The sequence below is a fragment of the Myotis yumanensis genome, unplaced genomic scaffold (assembly GCF_028538775.1).
Source record: "Myotis yumanensis isolate MYYU_CA2020_CCGP unplaced genomic scaffold, mMyoYum1.0.hap1 SCAF_6, whole genome shotgun sequence".
NCBI classification, from domain to species: Eukaryota; Metazoa; Chordata; class Mammalia; order Chiroptera; family Vespertilionidae; genus Myotis; species Myotis yumanensis.
The window spans coordinates 74,575,475-74,590,555 of record NW_027223757.1 but is presented as its reverse complement, the minus strand read 5'-3'; the positions used below and the strand labels follow the sequence as shown (position 1 = coordinate 74,590,555).

Genomic DNA, 15,081 nt, shown 5'->3' with positions numbered 1-15,081 from the left:
AGTTCCTTCTTTTTAACAGCAGCATAGTATTCCATCGTGTAGATGTACCACAGTTTTCTAATCCATTCATCTACTGATGGGCACTTAGGCTGTTTCCAGATCTTAGCTATGGTGAATTGTGCTGCTATGAACATCTGGGTGCATATATCCTTTCTGATAGGTGTTTCTGGTTTCTTGGGATATATTCCTAGTAGTGGGATCACAGGGTCAAATGGGAGTTCCATTTCCAATTTTTTGAGGAACCTCCATACTGCCTTCCATAGTGGCTGCACCAGTCTGCATTCCCACCAGCAGTGCACAAGTGTTCCTTTTTCTCCACATCCTCTCCAGCACTTGTCGTTTGTTGATTTGTTGATGATGGCCATTCTGACAGGTGTGAGATGGTACCTCATTGTTGTTTTGATTTGCATCTCTCGGATGATTAGTGACTTTGAGCATGTTTTCATATGTCTCTTGGCTTTCTGAATGTCCTCTTTTGAAAGGTGTCTATTTAGATCCTTTGCCCATTTTTTGATTGGATTGTTTATCTTCTTTTTGTTAAGTTGTAAGAGTTCCCTATAAATTTTGGAGATTAAGCCCTTATCCGATATGACGTTGGCAAATATGTTTTCCCACGAGGTGGGTTTTCTTGTTGTTTTGTTGATGGTTTCTTTTGCTGTGCAGAAGCTTTTTATTTTGATGTAGTCCCATTTGTTCAGTTTCTCTTTAGTTTCAACTGCCCTAGGAGCTGTATCAGTGAAGAAATTGTTTTGGCATATGTCTGAGATTTTGTTGCCTTTGTATTCTTCTAGAATTTTTATGGTTTCCTGTCGTACATTTAAGTCCTTTATCCATTTTGAGTTTATTCTTGTGTATGGTGTAAGTTGGTGGTCTAGTTTCATTTTCTTGCATATGTCTGTCCAATTTTCCCAACACCATTTATTGAAGAGACTATCTTGGCTCCATTGTATGTTCATGCCTCCTTTGTCAAAAATTAATTGAGCATATTGGTTCGGGCTAATTTCTGGACTCTCTATTCTATTCCACTGATCTATATGTCTGTTCTTGTGCCAGTACCAGGCAGTTTTGAGAACAGTGGCTTTGTAATACAGCTTGATATCTGGCATTGAGATCCCACCTACTTTGTTCTTTCTCAGGATCGTTGCAGCTATTCGGGGTCTTTTTTTATTCCAGATGAATTTTTGGAGAGTTCGTTCTAGATCTTTGAAGAAGGCCATTGGTATTTTAATGGGAAGTGCGTTGAATGTATAGATTGCTTTGGGTAGTATGGACATTTTAATGATGTTGATTCTACCAATCCAAGAACATGGTATGTTCTTCCATCTGTTTATGTCTTCCTCTATCTCTTTTTTCAACGTCCTGTAGTTTTCTGAGTAGAGGTCTTTAACCTCTTTAGTTAAGTTTATTCCTAGGTATCTTAATTTTTTTGGTGCGATGGTAAATGGGATTGTTTTTCTGATCTCCCTTTCTGAAAGTTCACTGTTGGTGTATAGAAATGCCTCAGATTTCTTGGGGTTAATTTTGTATCCTGCTACATTGCCAAATTCATGTATTAAGTCTAGTAGCTTTTTGATGGAGTCTCTAGGGTTTTGTATGTATAATATCATGTCATCTGCAAATAAGGACAGTTTTACTTCCTCTTTTCCAATTTGGATGCCTTTTATTCCTTCTTCTTGCCTAATTGCAATGGCTAATACTTCCAGTACTATGTTGAACAGGAGTGGTGAGAGTGGGCATCCCTGTCTTGTTCCTGTTCTTAGGGGAAATGGTGTTAGTTTTTGTCCATTGAGTATGATGTTGGCAGTGGGCCTGTCATATATGGCTTTTATTATGTTGAGGTATGATCCTTCTATTCCCACCTTTCTGAGAGTTTTTATCAAAAATGGGTGTTGGATTTTGTCGAATGCTTTTTCTGCATCAGTTGATATGACCATGTGGTTTTTTTCTTTCAATTTGTTTATGTGATGTATCACATTTATTGATTTACGGATGTTGTACCATCCTTGCATCTCTGGGATGAATCCTACTTGGTCATGGTGTATGATCCTTCTGATGTACTGCTGGATCCGATTTGCTAAGATTTTGTTGAGGATTTTGGCATCTATGTTCATGAGGGATATTGGCCTGTAATTCTCTTTCATTGTGATGTCTTTACCTGGTTTTGGTATTAGGGTGATGCTGGCTTCATAGAATGAGCTTGGAAGCGTTCCTTCCTCTTGAATTTTTTGTAGTAGTCTGAGGAGGGTAGGTTTTAGTTCTTCCTTGAATGTTTGGTAGAACTCCCCTGTGAAGCCGTCTGGCCCTGGGCTTTTGTTTGCTGGAAGCTTTCTGATGACTGCTTCAATTTCTTCCATAGTTATTGGCCTATTGAGGTTTTTAGATTCTTCCTGATTGAGTTTTGGAATGTTGTATTTTTCTAGGAATTTGTCCATTTCCTCCAGGTTGTCCAGTTTGTTGGAGTAGAGTTGCTCGTAGTATTGTTTAACAATCATTTGTATTTCTGTGGGGTCTGTTGTTATTTCGCCTCTATCATTTCTGATTTGGTTTATTTGGGACCTCTCTCTTTGCTTCTTGGTGAGCCTGGCTAGGGGTTTGTCAATCTTGTTTATCCTTTCAAAGAACCAGCTCTTGGTTTCATTGATTTTCTGTATTGTTTTTTTGGTCTCTATTTCATTGATTTCTGCTCTAATCTTTATTATCTCCTTCCTTCTGCTCACTCTGGGGTGTTCTTGTTGCTCTCTTTCTAATTCTTTGAGTTGTAGAGTTAGATGATTGACTACCATTTTTTCTTGTTTTTTGAGATAGGCCTGTAGAGCTATAAACTTCCCTCTCAGGACTGCTTTCATTGTGTCCCAGAGGTTTTGGATTGTTGTGTTTTCATTGTCATTAGTGTCCAGGATGTTTTTAATTTCTTCTTTGATGTCATCGGTAACCCAATCAATATTTAATAACATGCTATTCAGCTTCCAAGTGTTTGAGTATTTTGGGTTGTTTTTATTGTAGTTTATTTCTAACATTATGCCATCGTGGTCTGTGAAGAAGCTTTTTATGATTTCAATCTTCTTGAATTTGTGGAGACTTTGCTTGTGACCCAATATGTGGTCTATTTTTGAATATGTCCCATGAGCACCTGAGAGGAATGTATATTCCGCAGCTGTGGGGTGAAGTGTTCTGAAGATGTCAATTAAGTCCATCTGATCTAGTGAGTCATTTAGGATTGCTGTTTCTTTGCTGAGTTTTTGTCTAGCGGATTTATCCAGTGATGTCAGTGGTGTATTAAAGTCCCCTACTATGATTGTATTGTTGTCGATCTCTCCCCTGATATCTTCCAGAAGTTTTCTTATGTATGTGGGTGCTCCTGCATTGGGTGCATATATGTTTACCAGGGTTATATCTTCTTGTTGTATTGATCCCTTTAGTATTATGAAGTGGCCTTCCTTATCTCTGGTTATGGCCTTCACTTTGAGATGTACTTTGTCAGATATAAGTATTGCTACCCCAGCTTTCTTTTCCTTTCCATTTGCGTGAAAGATATTTTTCCATCCCTTCACTTTCAGTCTGTGTGAGTCCCTTCTAATGAGGTGGGTCTCTTGTAGACAGCAGATGTATGGGTCATGTTTTTTTATCCATTCAGCCACTCGATGTCTTTTGGTTGGAGCATTTAGTCCATTTACATTTAAAGTTATTATTGAAAGGTATTTGTTTGTAGCCATTTCTTTTTGTGTGTGTGTGTGTGGCTGTTTTCTTTCTGAGCTTGATATTTCTTCTTTTTACACCAGTCCCTTTAGCATTTCTTGCATGGCTGGCTTGGTGGTGATAAACTCCCTTAGCCCTTTTTTGTCTGTGAAGCTTCTTATTTCCCCTTCAATTTTGAATGATAGCCTTGCTGGATAGAGTATTCTTGGATTCAGTCCTTTGCTTTGCATCACTTTGTAGATTTCCGTCCATTCTTTTCTGGCCTGATGTGTTTCTGTTGAGAAATCATTTGATAATCTAATGGGAGATCCCTTGTATGTTACTTTCCGTCTCTCTCTTGCAGCCTGTAAGATTCTCTCTTTATCCTGAACATTTGCCATGGTAATTATGATGTGTCTTGGTGTGGGTCTTTTCGGGTTCACCTTGTTTGGGACTCTCTGGGCTTGTGTGACTTTTTTCTTCCCCACCTCAGGGAAGTTTTCTGATATTATTTCTTCGAATAGGTTTTCTAATCCATGTTCATCTTTCTGTTGTTCTGGCACCCCTATTATTCGTATGTTGTTTCGTTTCATGTTGTCCCAAAGCTCCCTTAGGCTCTCCTCCTGTCTTTTAATTTTTTTCTCCATTTGCCGTACAGTTTGAGTGTGTTTTGCTTCCTTGTCTTCTAATTCACTAATTCGGTCCTCCGCTTCTCCCAGTCTACTGTTGATACTTTCAATGGAGTTTTTTATTGAAGCTATGTCACTCTTCATTTCTTCTTGGGACTTACTTAAGTTGTTGATTTTTTCATCTGTTTCTTCTAGCTTCTTGCATAAGTAGTTGAGTTTTTCATCTGTTTCTTCTTGCTTCTTGAACATGTGGTGCATGTACTCTAGGAACCTTATTCTGAATTCTTTTTCCGTCATGTTGCATATCTCTGTCTCACTTAGCTGCTTTTCTGGCGAGTCCTCCTTTTCTTTCCTTTGGGGGTTTCTTTGCCTACCCATGTTTGATCTCGCTGACATATGTAGGTGTTGAGGTGTTCAGTGGCTGCTCCCTGGGTGGCAGGGGCTCCTTGGGTTGTGGTTGCTGCTCAGACGGTTGCGGTAGCAGCTGCTTTCCAGTTGGCAGCAGCTCCTCTGGTGGGTGTTGTTCACAGCTGTGTTGGCTCTTCTGGCTGGTGGGGGGAGGCTTCACGTACAGTTGCTGTTCCACAGACAGAGGGTGTGGTGATCAGGAGGCTGTGGTGATCAGGAGGCTGCGGTGATCAGGGGGCTGCTGTTGCTTGGATCTGCGGTCTGGGAAACGCTCCTCTTACCAGCACTGCATGGTCTGGGAAACGCTCCTCTCTTATGGGCACTGCACGGTCTGATCAGTTCCTCAGGATGCCCCCTTTAGTCTCAGTTCTCCGCAATCACAAAATCCAAATCTCAAATCTCCTGGCGCCAGCAAACCCGCGGAACTCCTTACCCTGGTCAGGGTCTGTGTCTGTCCCAAGAGACGCGGCTGTCTGCCATGCGGTCTCCCTCCGACCCTCTGGGCTCCGCATAGCAGAATTTTCTTTGGACTTCTTGTAAACAGTATAAAGAATTGTGGGTGGATTCAAACCCAGAACTTGAGTTGATTTATTACTTAAAATATGAATATGGGAGTGGGGTGGCTTATGTATTACAGGCATGTAATGATTGGAGATGTTCTAAATTATGGTAGTCAAGGAAAACAAACAAAAAATACTCTTTTGTCGGCATTAACCCACACATGTTTCTTAGAAGGGCCATATATATATTGTCATTAATCTTTTAACTCAGCCAATGTATTATGTTCTAATTTTGATTTTTTTTTTCCAGCTACATGTGGTCATTTGAAAAAGCTCACCTCAGCATGGTTCAGGTCATCACAGGACAACTGGTTGAGTCCTTTGATGAAGAATTCAGGACACTCTATGCCAGGTCCTGTGTCCCCAGTCCGTTCGCCCAGGAAGAATCAGCCAGGGTGAAGCACAGCAAAGCCCTGTGGGAGAACGGCACTTACCAGCGCTCACTCTCGTCCTTGGCCTCTGTTTCCAGCCAAAGAAACTTTCTTGCTAGACAAGACCAAATCCATAACCTAGATGCTAGTTACTTCAAAAACAGAGGGATATACGCTCGGAATGAACATGACAAATATGGCATGAGGAATCCTGGATACAAACCTCATTTTGTTCCCAACTTTAATGGTCCAAATGCAATCCGTCAGTATCAGCCCAGTCAGAATGAAAATTGGAAGAGGCACAGTTATGCCGGGGAACAGCCAGAAACGGCGTCATACCTGTTGCTGAACAGGACCATGAATCGAACCATCAATCCTCCTGGTAACTGGAAAAAGCCTTCAGATAGTCTGAGTGTGGCATCCTCGTCCCGGGGAGGCTATGCGAGCCACCAGGTCACCCCCGCCCAGAGTTTTGGCAATTGGCTTGCCCAGAGGAAAACGACGCATCTTGCAGAGAGGAATTCAAATGTGCGGAGGTCTTTTAATGGGACAGATAATCACGTTCGCTTTTTGCAACAACGAATGCCAACCCTTGAAAATACCACAAAGTCATTCCTGCGTAACTGGAGGATTGAATCCTACTTAAATGATCATTCAGAAGCTGCACCTGATTCTAATGGATCGGCGCTAGGTGACCGGTTTGAGAACTATGGCAGCTCTGAGAACTTGAAAGCCAGTGCCCTTTATACACATCCGAGGCTTCGTCCCTCTTTAGTGTTTAAACCAACTTTACCTGAGCAACAAGAAGTTAATAGTTGTACAACTGGCTCTTCAAATTCAACTATCATTGGTTCCCAGGGAAGTGAGACACCCAAGGAGGTCCCAGATACCCCTACAAGTGTAGAGCAGTTGACAGATGAACCCTTGCCAGAATCCATCCCCAAGCTACCATTGCAGGCAGAGTCTCCAAAAATGCACACCTTGCAGACTCCCGAAAACCACTCAGCAGTCTTAAACCAAACTACAGATGGCCATCCAGAGTCAAGCAACTATTTATATACAAACTTGTGTGTAAATAAGCAGGCAGAAAACCTAAAGAATCAACAACAAAACGAGAATCTGCTTAAAAGGCGAAGTTTCCCATTCTTTGACCACTCAAAAGTCAATTTAGATCATGGAAATAATAAGAATTATGTTTATAGTACACTTACCAGAAATCGAATTAGACAGCCTGTAAAACCCAAAGAGGATTTGCTAAAAAGTTCTAAAAGCATGCACAATGTGACCAACAGTGTGGAAGAGGAGGAGGAGGTGATCCAGGGAGACCCTCCGAGTGGCGCAGCTGCCAAGTCCATTTCCATCGCTGCTTTGCTTGATGTGAATAAAGAGGAATCTAACAAAGACCTCACTTCAAAGAAAGAAGTTAAGGGTTCCCCAAGCTTTTTGAAAAAGGGATCTCAGAAGTTAAGGTCATTACTTAGCCTTAGCCCAGAAAAGAAAGAAAATTTATCCAAAAATAAAACATCTCCCTTTTACAGAATGTGTAGTAGTTCTGACACTTTGGCTTCTGAGGCTGAAGAGAATCAAAACCCCAAAAAGTCAGAACCGAAAGTTGAGTTGTCTCCTAGAAGAAAGCGCGGTTCCTCATCAAACTCTCAAGGCAGCATCCACAAGAGTAAGGAGGATATAACAGTTAGCTTCTCTCAGGGGAGAAATTCTTCACCCGATGAAAGTAATGAAATAATGCCTTCTCCAAGTCCAGTTGAAAACAAGTTCTTAGAAAGGCCAGGGGATGCCTCTGCCCCAAGATTCAACACAGAACAGATCCAATACCGAGATTCGAAGGAGATTAATAGAGTTGTTGCTCCTGTAAGAAAACCAGCTCCTCCTGTAAGGTCACAGCCCAGTGAGCTTCTAAGAACTCAGTCAACTGACCGGCGCATTTACAGTCGTTTTGAGCCATTTTGTAAGATTGAGAATTCTATTCAGCCAACAAGCAGCATGTCAAATAGCAGTATACACCGCCCAGAAATAAAATCCACAACTGTGGGCAATAGCTATGGTCGGTCCAGTCCAAGGCTTGCTTACAACACTAATGTTTACCACACATATCAGCCAAATGAAAACAAGTTTCGAGGATTTATGCAAAAGTTTGGAAACTTCATAAACAAAAATAAATGAAGTATTATAATTGCCAGTAGATATTAAGATACAAAATGAATGTGGCTATGATTATTTGTCCAAAGAACATTGTGGACAGTTTTTGTAAATGCCAATAGATTTCTGTGAGGCAGGATTTGGGGTATGATATATATTTTTACCAACATACTGTGTACAGTAAAGTTATTGTTTATGATGAAGTTAGTTGTGCTTAATTATGCCACCAGTGGAATGTCTCTATAAACACGTAATTTTTAAATGGTAATGGTAAAAAAAAGTAATTGTTTTCTTCAGAATGAAGATCTTCTTAAGTCTTAACTAGAAGCTTTAGTGGAGAGATGGTGCATGGGTTTTAACCATTTATTGCAAAGTCATGCCTTTTATAAAAGGATCCTAATAGTCTCAGTGGCCCACGTCTTTGTGGGGTTTTCATAACTTCAGATTATGAGAAAATAAGACAAAGCCTTTTTTGTTTTAACTGCCTTTACATTTTACAGGATAACTTGTTATATTTTGTTAATGTTGTATTACTTTTTCTGTGGGGCATATACCACTGGTGGGTAGCACAATAATACTTAAACTTTATAGATCAGCATATTTTTTATGTTGCCTGAGGGTGTTTGCAGAGTTTCAGCCTCATGTAGTACAAATGTGTCTTCCTTCCAGGATGTGCTTCTTCCCACCCTTTCCAGGGAGCCTGGACTTTACTTATCCATCAGCTGCTGAGCTTTGATAGTCATTTCTTCTTTCAAACGAATAGCAAGGCAGCAGGAATTGAAAAGCCTTATGTGCCCTTCCCCTTTATATACTGTAAAATAAACTTTTAGAAACATAAATTTCTACATAAATTTTTACCTTAAGAGGATGACAGTACTTAAGTGTCTTGCTTACAGAAGTCTTTGCTCTTTTTTTATGCTGTGTCAAACACCGGGTGACTTGGCAGTGTTTTCATAGGAATGCTGTGATGAATATGGAACGTGGTACCTGGTCTGTTCTCTCATGACCTTTGGACCTGCTTGAAGGTGTTAAGACTTCCTGTGTCAAACTCTCAAGGCAGCATCCACAAGAGTAAGGAAGATGTAACAGTTAGCTCTTCTCAGGGGCTGGGGCTGGATAGGGCAATATTTTATTGTTTTAAAAATTCAAGATTCAGACAAATATTAATATATGTTATGAGATAATGAAAATAATGGCATTAAAATATCTATGCCATTTAAATAACTTTCCTCAGTATTTTCAAACCATGATAAGAAATACAATGGGAGAAGTAATGACAGTCAGGAAAAGAAAACAGTTACTGAGTGCTTACTTAGACCAGGTCTTGAGCCTGAACCTAAAGTCACCACAACATTTTGTGGGTTAGCATTACCCTCTTTATTTATAGTTGATGACTAAGGTGATAATTGAGACATTGCAGTACAAAGAGATAATGCCCCAAGTCACATAATTAATAAGTAATGGTACTAAAGTGTCTATAACATACTGTCTCATCACATTACCTCCAAAATATGTTCAACTTCTGCCTCACCCAAACTATTAGGGATTAAATGAGAAAAATGTTTATATTTCCTGACTCAAGAGCAATCAATCAAAAAGGATTTAGTTGAATGCTATCAGACAACAGGACACATGGGGCTTAAAATGGTCATAGTAGTTGAGATTAAGGAATTAAATTGAGATTGACATATGAATGTAACCCAGCAGGCCAGTTTTAATTGCTGGGTAGTCATTTTGATCCCTTTCCAGTTGACCTGTGACAATGAGAGGAAGGGAAGAGGAACCATTGGTGAGCCTCAACCTGATTCTGTACTAGAGAAAGAAGCCCATTAGGGTAGGAAGCTAGGAAGGGAATGGAACTCAGGGTTAGTTAAATACATGATCTAGTTGTATGTCTCGTGGCGGGCAGCTTAGACTTTTGCACAGCAGATTTATTCTCTGACTTTTTTTTTCCTTTGGTTGTTTTCCTTCTCTATTTTTTTCTTTCAGAAATATCTATGTGTCAGAATCAGGCTGATCTATAAAGTTTAAATATTATTGTGCTACCCACCAGTGGTATATGCCCCACAGAAAAAGTAATACAACATACAACTAGATCATGTATTTAACTAACCCTGAGTTCCATTCCCTGCCTAGCTTCCTACCCTAATGGGCTTCTTTCTCTAGTACAGAAGCAGGTTGAGGAACCCTGGGAAATACCTCCTTTTTGCAAATAAGAAAACTAAGCCTCAAAGAAGTTACATTATTTGCCAAGAGTTACACAGCTCTTAATTGGTAGAACGGGTTTAAACACAAAAGCTTATATTTTTAATAGTATACTATACCATACCCTACTGGCTTCTTATTCCTCTCTGCTTGAGGAACCTCCTTTGAAAGGAGTCCCTGTCTTTTGCTCTCTTTACAAATTGCAAAACTATAACAGTAACTCTACAGCAATCGCATTTTATAAACACAAATTCAGAATATAATATTCAGTTTAACATCATTCACAAAAGCGGATTTTAAAACTCTCATTATAACTTAAGGAATTCCCAAGTACTACATCATAGGATTTTATTATTTTGGTAAAGTAAATGTAATAGAAAGTTTTGCACATTTTGTCATAAATTAATAGCATAAAAATAAAACTTTGAGGCGGAAGAGCCATTTTCACAAAAAAGACAGCCAAGTATATCTATAAAAAATGAATTAAAACAAAACTGAAATATGCATTTCCTTGTAATCAGAAGAGGAATTCAGCTGCAATAAAGCTGTTTCTAATTGTTAGTGGGTTAATTTTTAGAGTCAACTAGAAGTTGTATGCTCTTCAGATATTTCAAAACGTTAGCAGAGAGTAAAAGAGATTTGTAATTTTGCTCTTAGAAAAATTGACGTCTGTAATTCTGGACCCACAGTTAACCAAACCAGATTGACTTTAATATCTGACCCATTCTAAGTTACTATTAGGTGGGACATGTTTCAGAGATAAGGGGGTAGTTGGCTAATTGTCTTTAGGCCGCTCTGAAATGGCAAATCCTGAAAATTTCGAGCAAGGTAATTTTAAAGCTGAAATTACAAAAAGACGAGTGTGTAGATCATGTTTAATTACAAGCAAGAGCTGGTTGCCTTTCTGTGCAGCCACTGCCATCGCTTCTGGAAGCAGTTTTTACACAGTGTCTGAGTTCCTCCTCTCCCTAGTGACACTGTAAGCACAGGATGCTTCATTCCATCCGCTCGTGGCGGGCAGCTTAGACTTTTGCACAGCAGATTTATTCTCTGACTTTTTTTTCCCCCTTTGGTTGTTTTCCTTCTCTATTTTTTTCCTTCAGAAATATCTATGTGTCAGAATCTGTGCAGAGTAACTTTCCAAAGTTTCTGTGGCTGAGAAACTCCTCAAGGTTAAAACTGAGCAAGCACACAGTACTTCCAATAATTTACAGGCACTCCAAACTCCATGGATATATTTATTTCAAGCAATGTAATTCATTTTGCTCCCAAATGAATATTGGCAGAAAGATAATGTCACGTAAGAGTATTTTCATATAAAATTTGGTAAGGTCATTTTTATTCTCTACATCCTACAATAATTTCTGTAAGCAGAAACTCAAGAAAATTGGTGTGATTTCAAAGTAGTTGTTGGCAGGTAGCTTCAGAATAGTTTAAGTGCCTGTACCCTGAGCACATTGATATCTCTCTATCATAAAGATCAGGTTAACCTCAGTTCTGATGTGCTGTGTTACAGTATGCTATGTGTTGCTATTCTCACCTGTGGAAGCAAATACCTTGTTTAATCAAGATGGCATCCAGTGTGATCTAGATAAGCAGGAAGAAGATTGAACTCTGCATTAACTTTAAATTTTCTCAGGATTTCTAGTTATTCAACTTTTATTCCACAGATATTTGTCTTTTGTGAATATCTGTCATTCTTAATGTGCCTATGGATAAGGGATGTAAAGTAGAATAACTTTTTATGTTATGTATGTTGCTATGTTTTTATAAAGTTTACCATAATATTGAGTTTGGTTCTAGAATATTTAAAATAAAAAGTATGGAATTATAAACCAAAAAGTCAATTTTTAATATAAATACAATGTTAGCAAAGAAATATTCTTCCAAATTAACTTTGTTTTTAGATCTAATAAAAGAATATTAAATAATTTTGTACAAATATCAATATATTGTAAGTGTTCATTTTTTCTCTCATACCGTGGATTTTTCTATATAAGCTTATACTTTCACTTAGTTATTTTATTATGAATTTAGATTTTTATACCTCTTTAATTTTTTTCTATAAATTTTGAAACCATAGCTTAAACACTTTTAGATTTATTTTGATTAGCAATAATATTTTATATAATAATCTATCCATATTTGATATCCAGTAACATTATTCTTCCCTGAACAATATTATATACACCTTTATTTTATTTCTATTTCTAATGCACTATAGTAGCTATTTTAAATAACTTGGGACTTTGAAAAATAGAGAATTTACTTTGTTTCAAATATGGTAGCTGATTTGTATAACTATAGCATTTAGTTGGAGTGAAATATGCTAAAGGAACATTTCATTAGATGAATTAGTGACATTAAATAATTTAAAGTCTGAAAGTTATTTAAAACTCAACATGTGTTTTTCTTAAAAAAAAACAATTTCTGATATTGCGTATTAAGATACAGTTGAAATACTGTGTTTTGAAAATTAAATAGTGACTTTGAAAAGGCAAATGTGATTTTTAAGTAGGTAAGTATAATTTTAAGTAGTTAAATAAAAATGTTTATTTTATTTTTTTATTTATCATAAAAACTGATGTTTAAGAAAAACCTGGTTCAATAGAATGGTAAGGGAAATAGATGCGGGTTTACTTTTTGTGGCCATCCTAAAGGAAACTTTGGAAGAAGTTCAGTTGATTTAACTAGTTAAAGACCATCCTGGGGTAATGGGACTATATAAATATGAAAGGGCATTATGTGTGTGTGTGTGTGTGTGTGTGTGTCCTGCCTGGGAAAAGAATCACATGAGGTGGAATTACCTAAGCTGAAAGCGGTAGGAAACAGAAGCCAGTGATACAAAAGAAAATTCTTGATTTAACGCCCCCCCCCCCCCAAAAAAAAATCAAATTGGACATTTTTTTTCGTAGTAATCTGTTTCATTTATTTATTTAACACATACTGGGAACCTACTTTATTCCAAGTGTATAGGTTATAGTAGACTTTTGATATAAGAAAAAAAGAGAATGTCTTGAATAATCAGACGCTGTAGCAAGTTTTCATGTGTTTTAAGACTAGCCCAAACTAACAGCAAAATATGTATGCTACTTGTCTAAACTGTGCTTTGATGTACTTCTAGTGCCTGGCAAAGGGTGCACATAGAAATGCCTGGGAAGTATTCTATGTGTGAGTCCAGTCATTTCCTTTTTTTTTATTGATTAAGTTATTACATATGTGTCCTTATCCCCACATTACCCCCTATCCCTCCCACTCATGCCCTCATCCCCCTGGTGTCTGTGTCCATTGGTTAGGCCTATATGCTTTCATATAAGTCCTTTGGTTGATCTCCCCCTTACTCCCACCCTCCCCTACCTTCCCTCTGAGGTTTGATGGTCTGATCGATGCTTCTCTGTCTCTGGATCTGTTTTTGTTCATCAGTTTATGTTGTTCATTATCCAGTCATTTCCTTAACTGTAATTGATAAATATATATTCCATTAACATCTGCATTGTATAACTATTTGAATAGCCATTTTTATCAAAGGCATTGATGGGTTAATAGAGCAAGGATTTCTAGTTTAAATTTCAGCCACATTTACCCTAGGATTTAAGCATCTTTAGAACTCCAACAGGGCTGACCTTCTGAGGAGAAATATATATATATATATTTAAAGGAAAGGAAACCCCTGATGAAAATTCATCCCAAAGAAAACTGTGTAGAGCTGTTCAAATTGAGTTCAAAGGCAATTGGCACACAGGGAAGGAAGTGGTGTTTTGTGTTAGACATTTAGATTGTCAACCAACGTAGGCCCAATGTGGAACTATAAGGGAAGAATGGCTCCTCTAAAGTCTCCCTGGATGGTGCTTAGAAAGACTCAGGTGTCAGGGGCTAGGCCATCACCATGAAATTCAGTACACAGCCTCCGGTTTTCAACGGCAACCTCTCAATGTTGAAAGGCTGTAGCAATAACTGCAGCCTCTGCTGGGCAAAATTAGGTAAGGGGACCACTTTTGGTGGGGAAGGTAATTTGCAATATTACCACAGTGGGCCCGAGTAGGAAAGAATATTGCCAAGAGGGATGGGAACTTGATGTTCCCTCATTCTTACTGAGTTAGAATGGCCCTAGGAAATACACGCTAGAAAGAGGCAAATGGAGTGAGAGACGGAACCAACAACCCCCAAAATAAAAATAAGAAACGTTAATCAGGGATTTATTTTAGAAAAGAAATTTCAGGGCACACCCTGATACTAGCACATTGTGTCTCTAAATTTCTTTTTTGCTTCAGCTATAGGAATAAAGATTGTTAACGATTTTTGTGTGTCTTAGTTGTCAGGCAGATTCCATTAAACTTATTTTATTTTTGTCATTTTTCTTCTTTTTTTAACTTATCTTTATTGTTGAAAGTATTACAGATGTTCCTCTTGTTCCCCCTATTGATCCCTTCCACTCCATACACCCCTCCCAGGCTTTTACTGCATTATTTGCACTATTGTCTGTGTGCATGGGTTATGCATATATGCATATAAGTTCTTTGGTTAATCTCTTAACCCCCATCACCACCACCATCCCCACCTTCCCTCTGAAATTCATCAGTCTGTGCCATGCTTCTGTATCTCTGGATCTATTTTGTTCATCAGTTTATTTTGTTCATTAGCTTCCACATATGAGTGAGAGCATGTGATATTATCTTTCTCTGACTGGCTTATGTTGCTTAGCATAATGCTCTCCAGGTCCCTCCATGCTGCATAGTATTCCATTGTGTAAGTGTACTTTTATCCACTCATCTACTGATGGGCCCTTGAGTTGTTTCAAGATCTTAGCTATATAGGGGTGCATATATTATTTCTGTTTGGTGTTTTGGGATTCTTAGGACATATTCCTGGGAATGGGATCACTGGGTCAAATGGCAGCTTCATTTTTAATATTTTGAGGAAACTCCATACTGTTTGTTTTCCATAGTGATTGCATAGTACTGGAAGTTATAGTCACAGTGGTCAGATGAGAAGAAAAAAGGCATCCAGATTGTAAAGGAAGAAGTAAAATTCACTATTTGCAGATGATATGACATGGTACATAGAAAACCCTAAAGA

General features: G+C 38.3%; 1 protein-coding gene across 4 annotated transcripts in view; it reads left to right on the top strand.

The window, feature by feature from the left end:
• Window positions 1–11,847, top strand: part of FAM83B (family with sequence similarity 83 member B) — an 82,941-nt gene extending 71,094 nt beyond the window's left edge. For all 4 annotated transcript variants that reach the window (XM_070418370.1, XM_070418369.1, XM_070418371.1 and 1 more), the window contains exon 5: window positions 5,523–11,847. In XM_070418370.1, the coding sequence (XP_070274471.1) occupies window positions 5,523–7,824 (2,302 nt within the window). In that variant the 3' untranslated portion in view covers window positions 7,825–11,847. The remainder of the gene's footprint in view (window positions 1–5,522) is intronic.
• The last annotated feature ends 3,234 nt before the right edge of the window (window positions 11,848–15,081 follow it).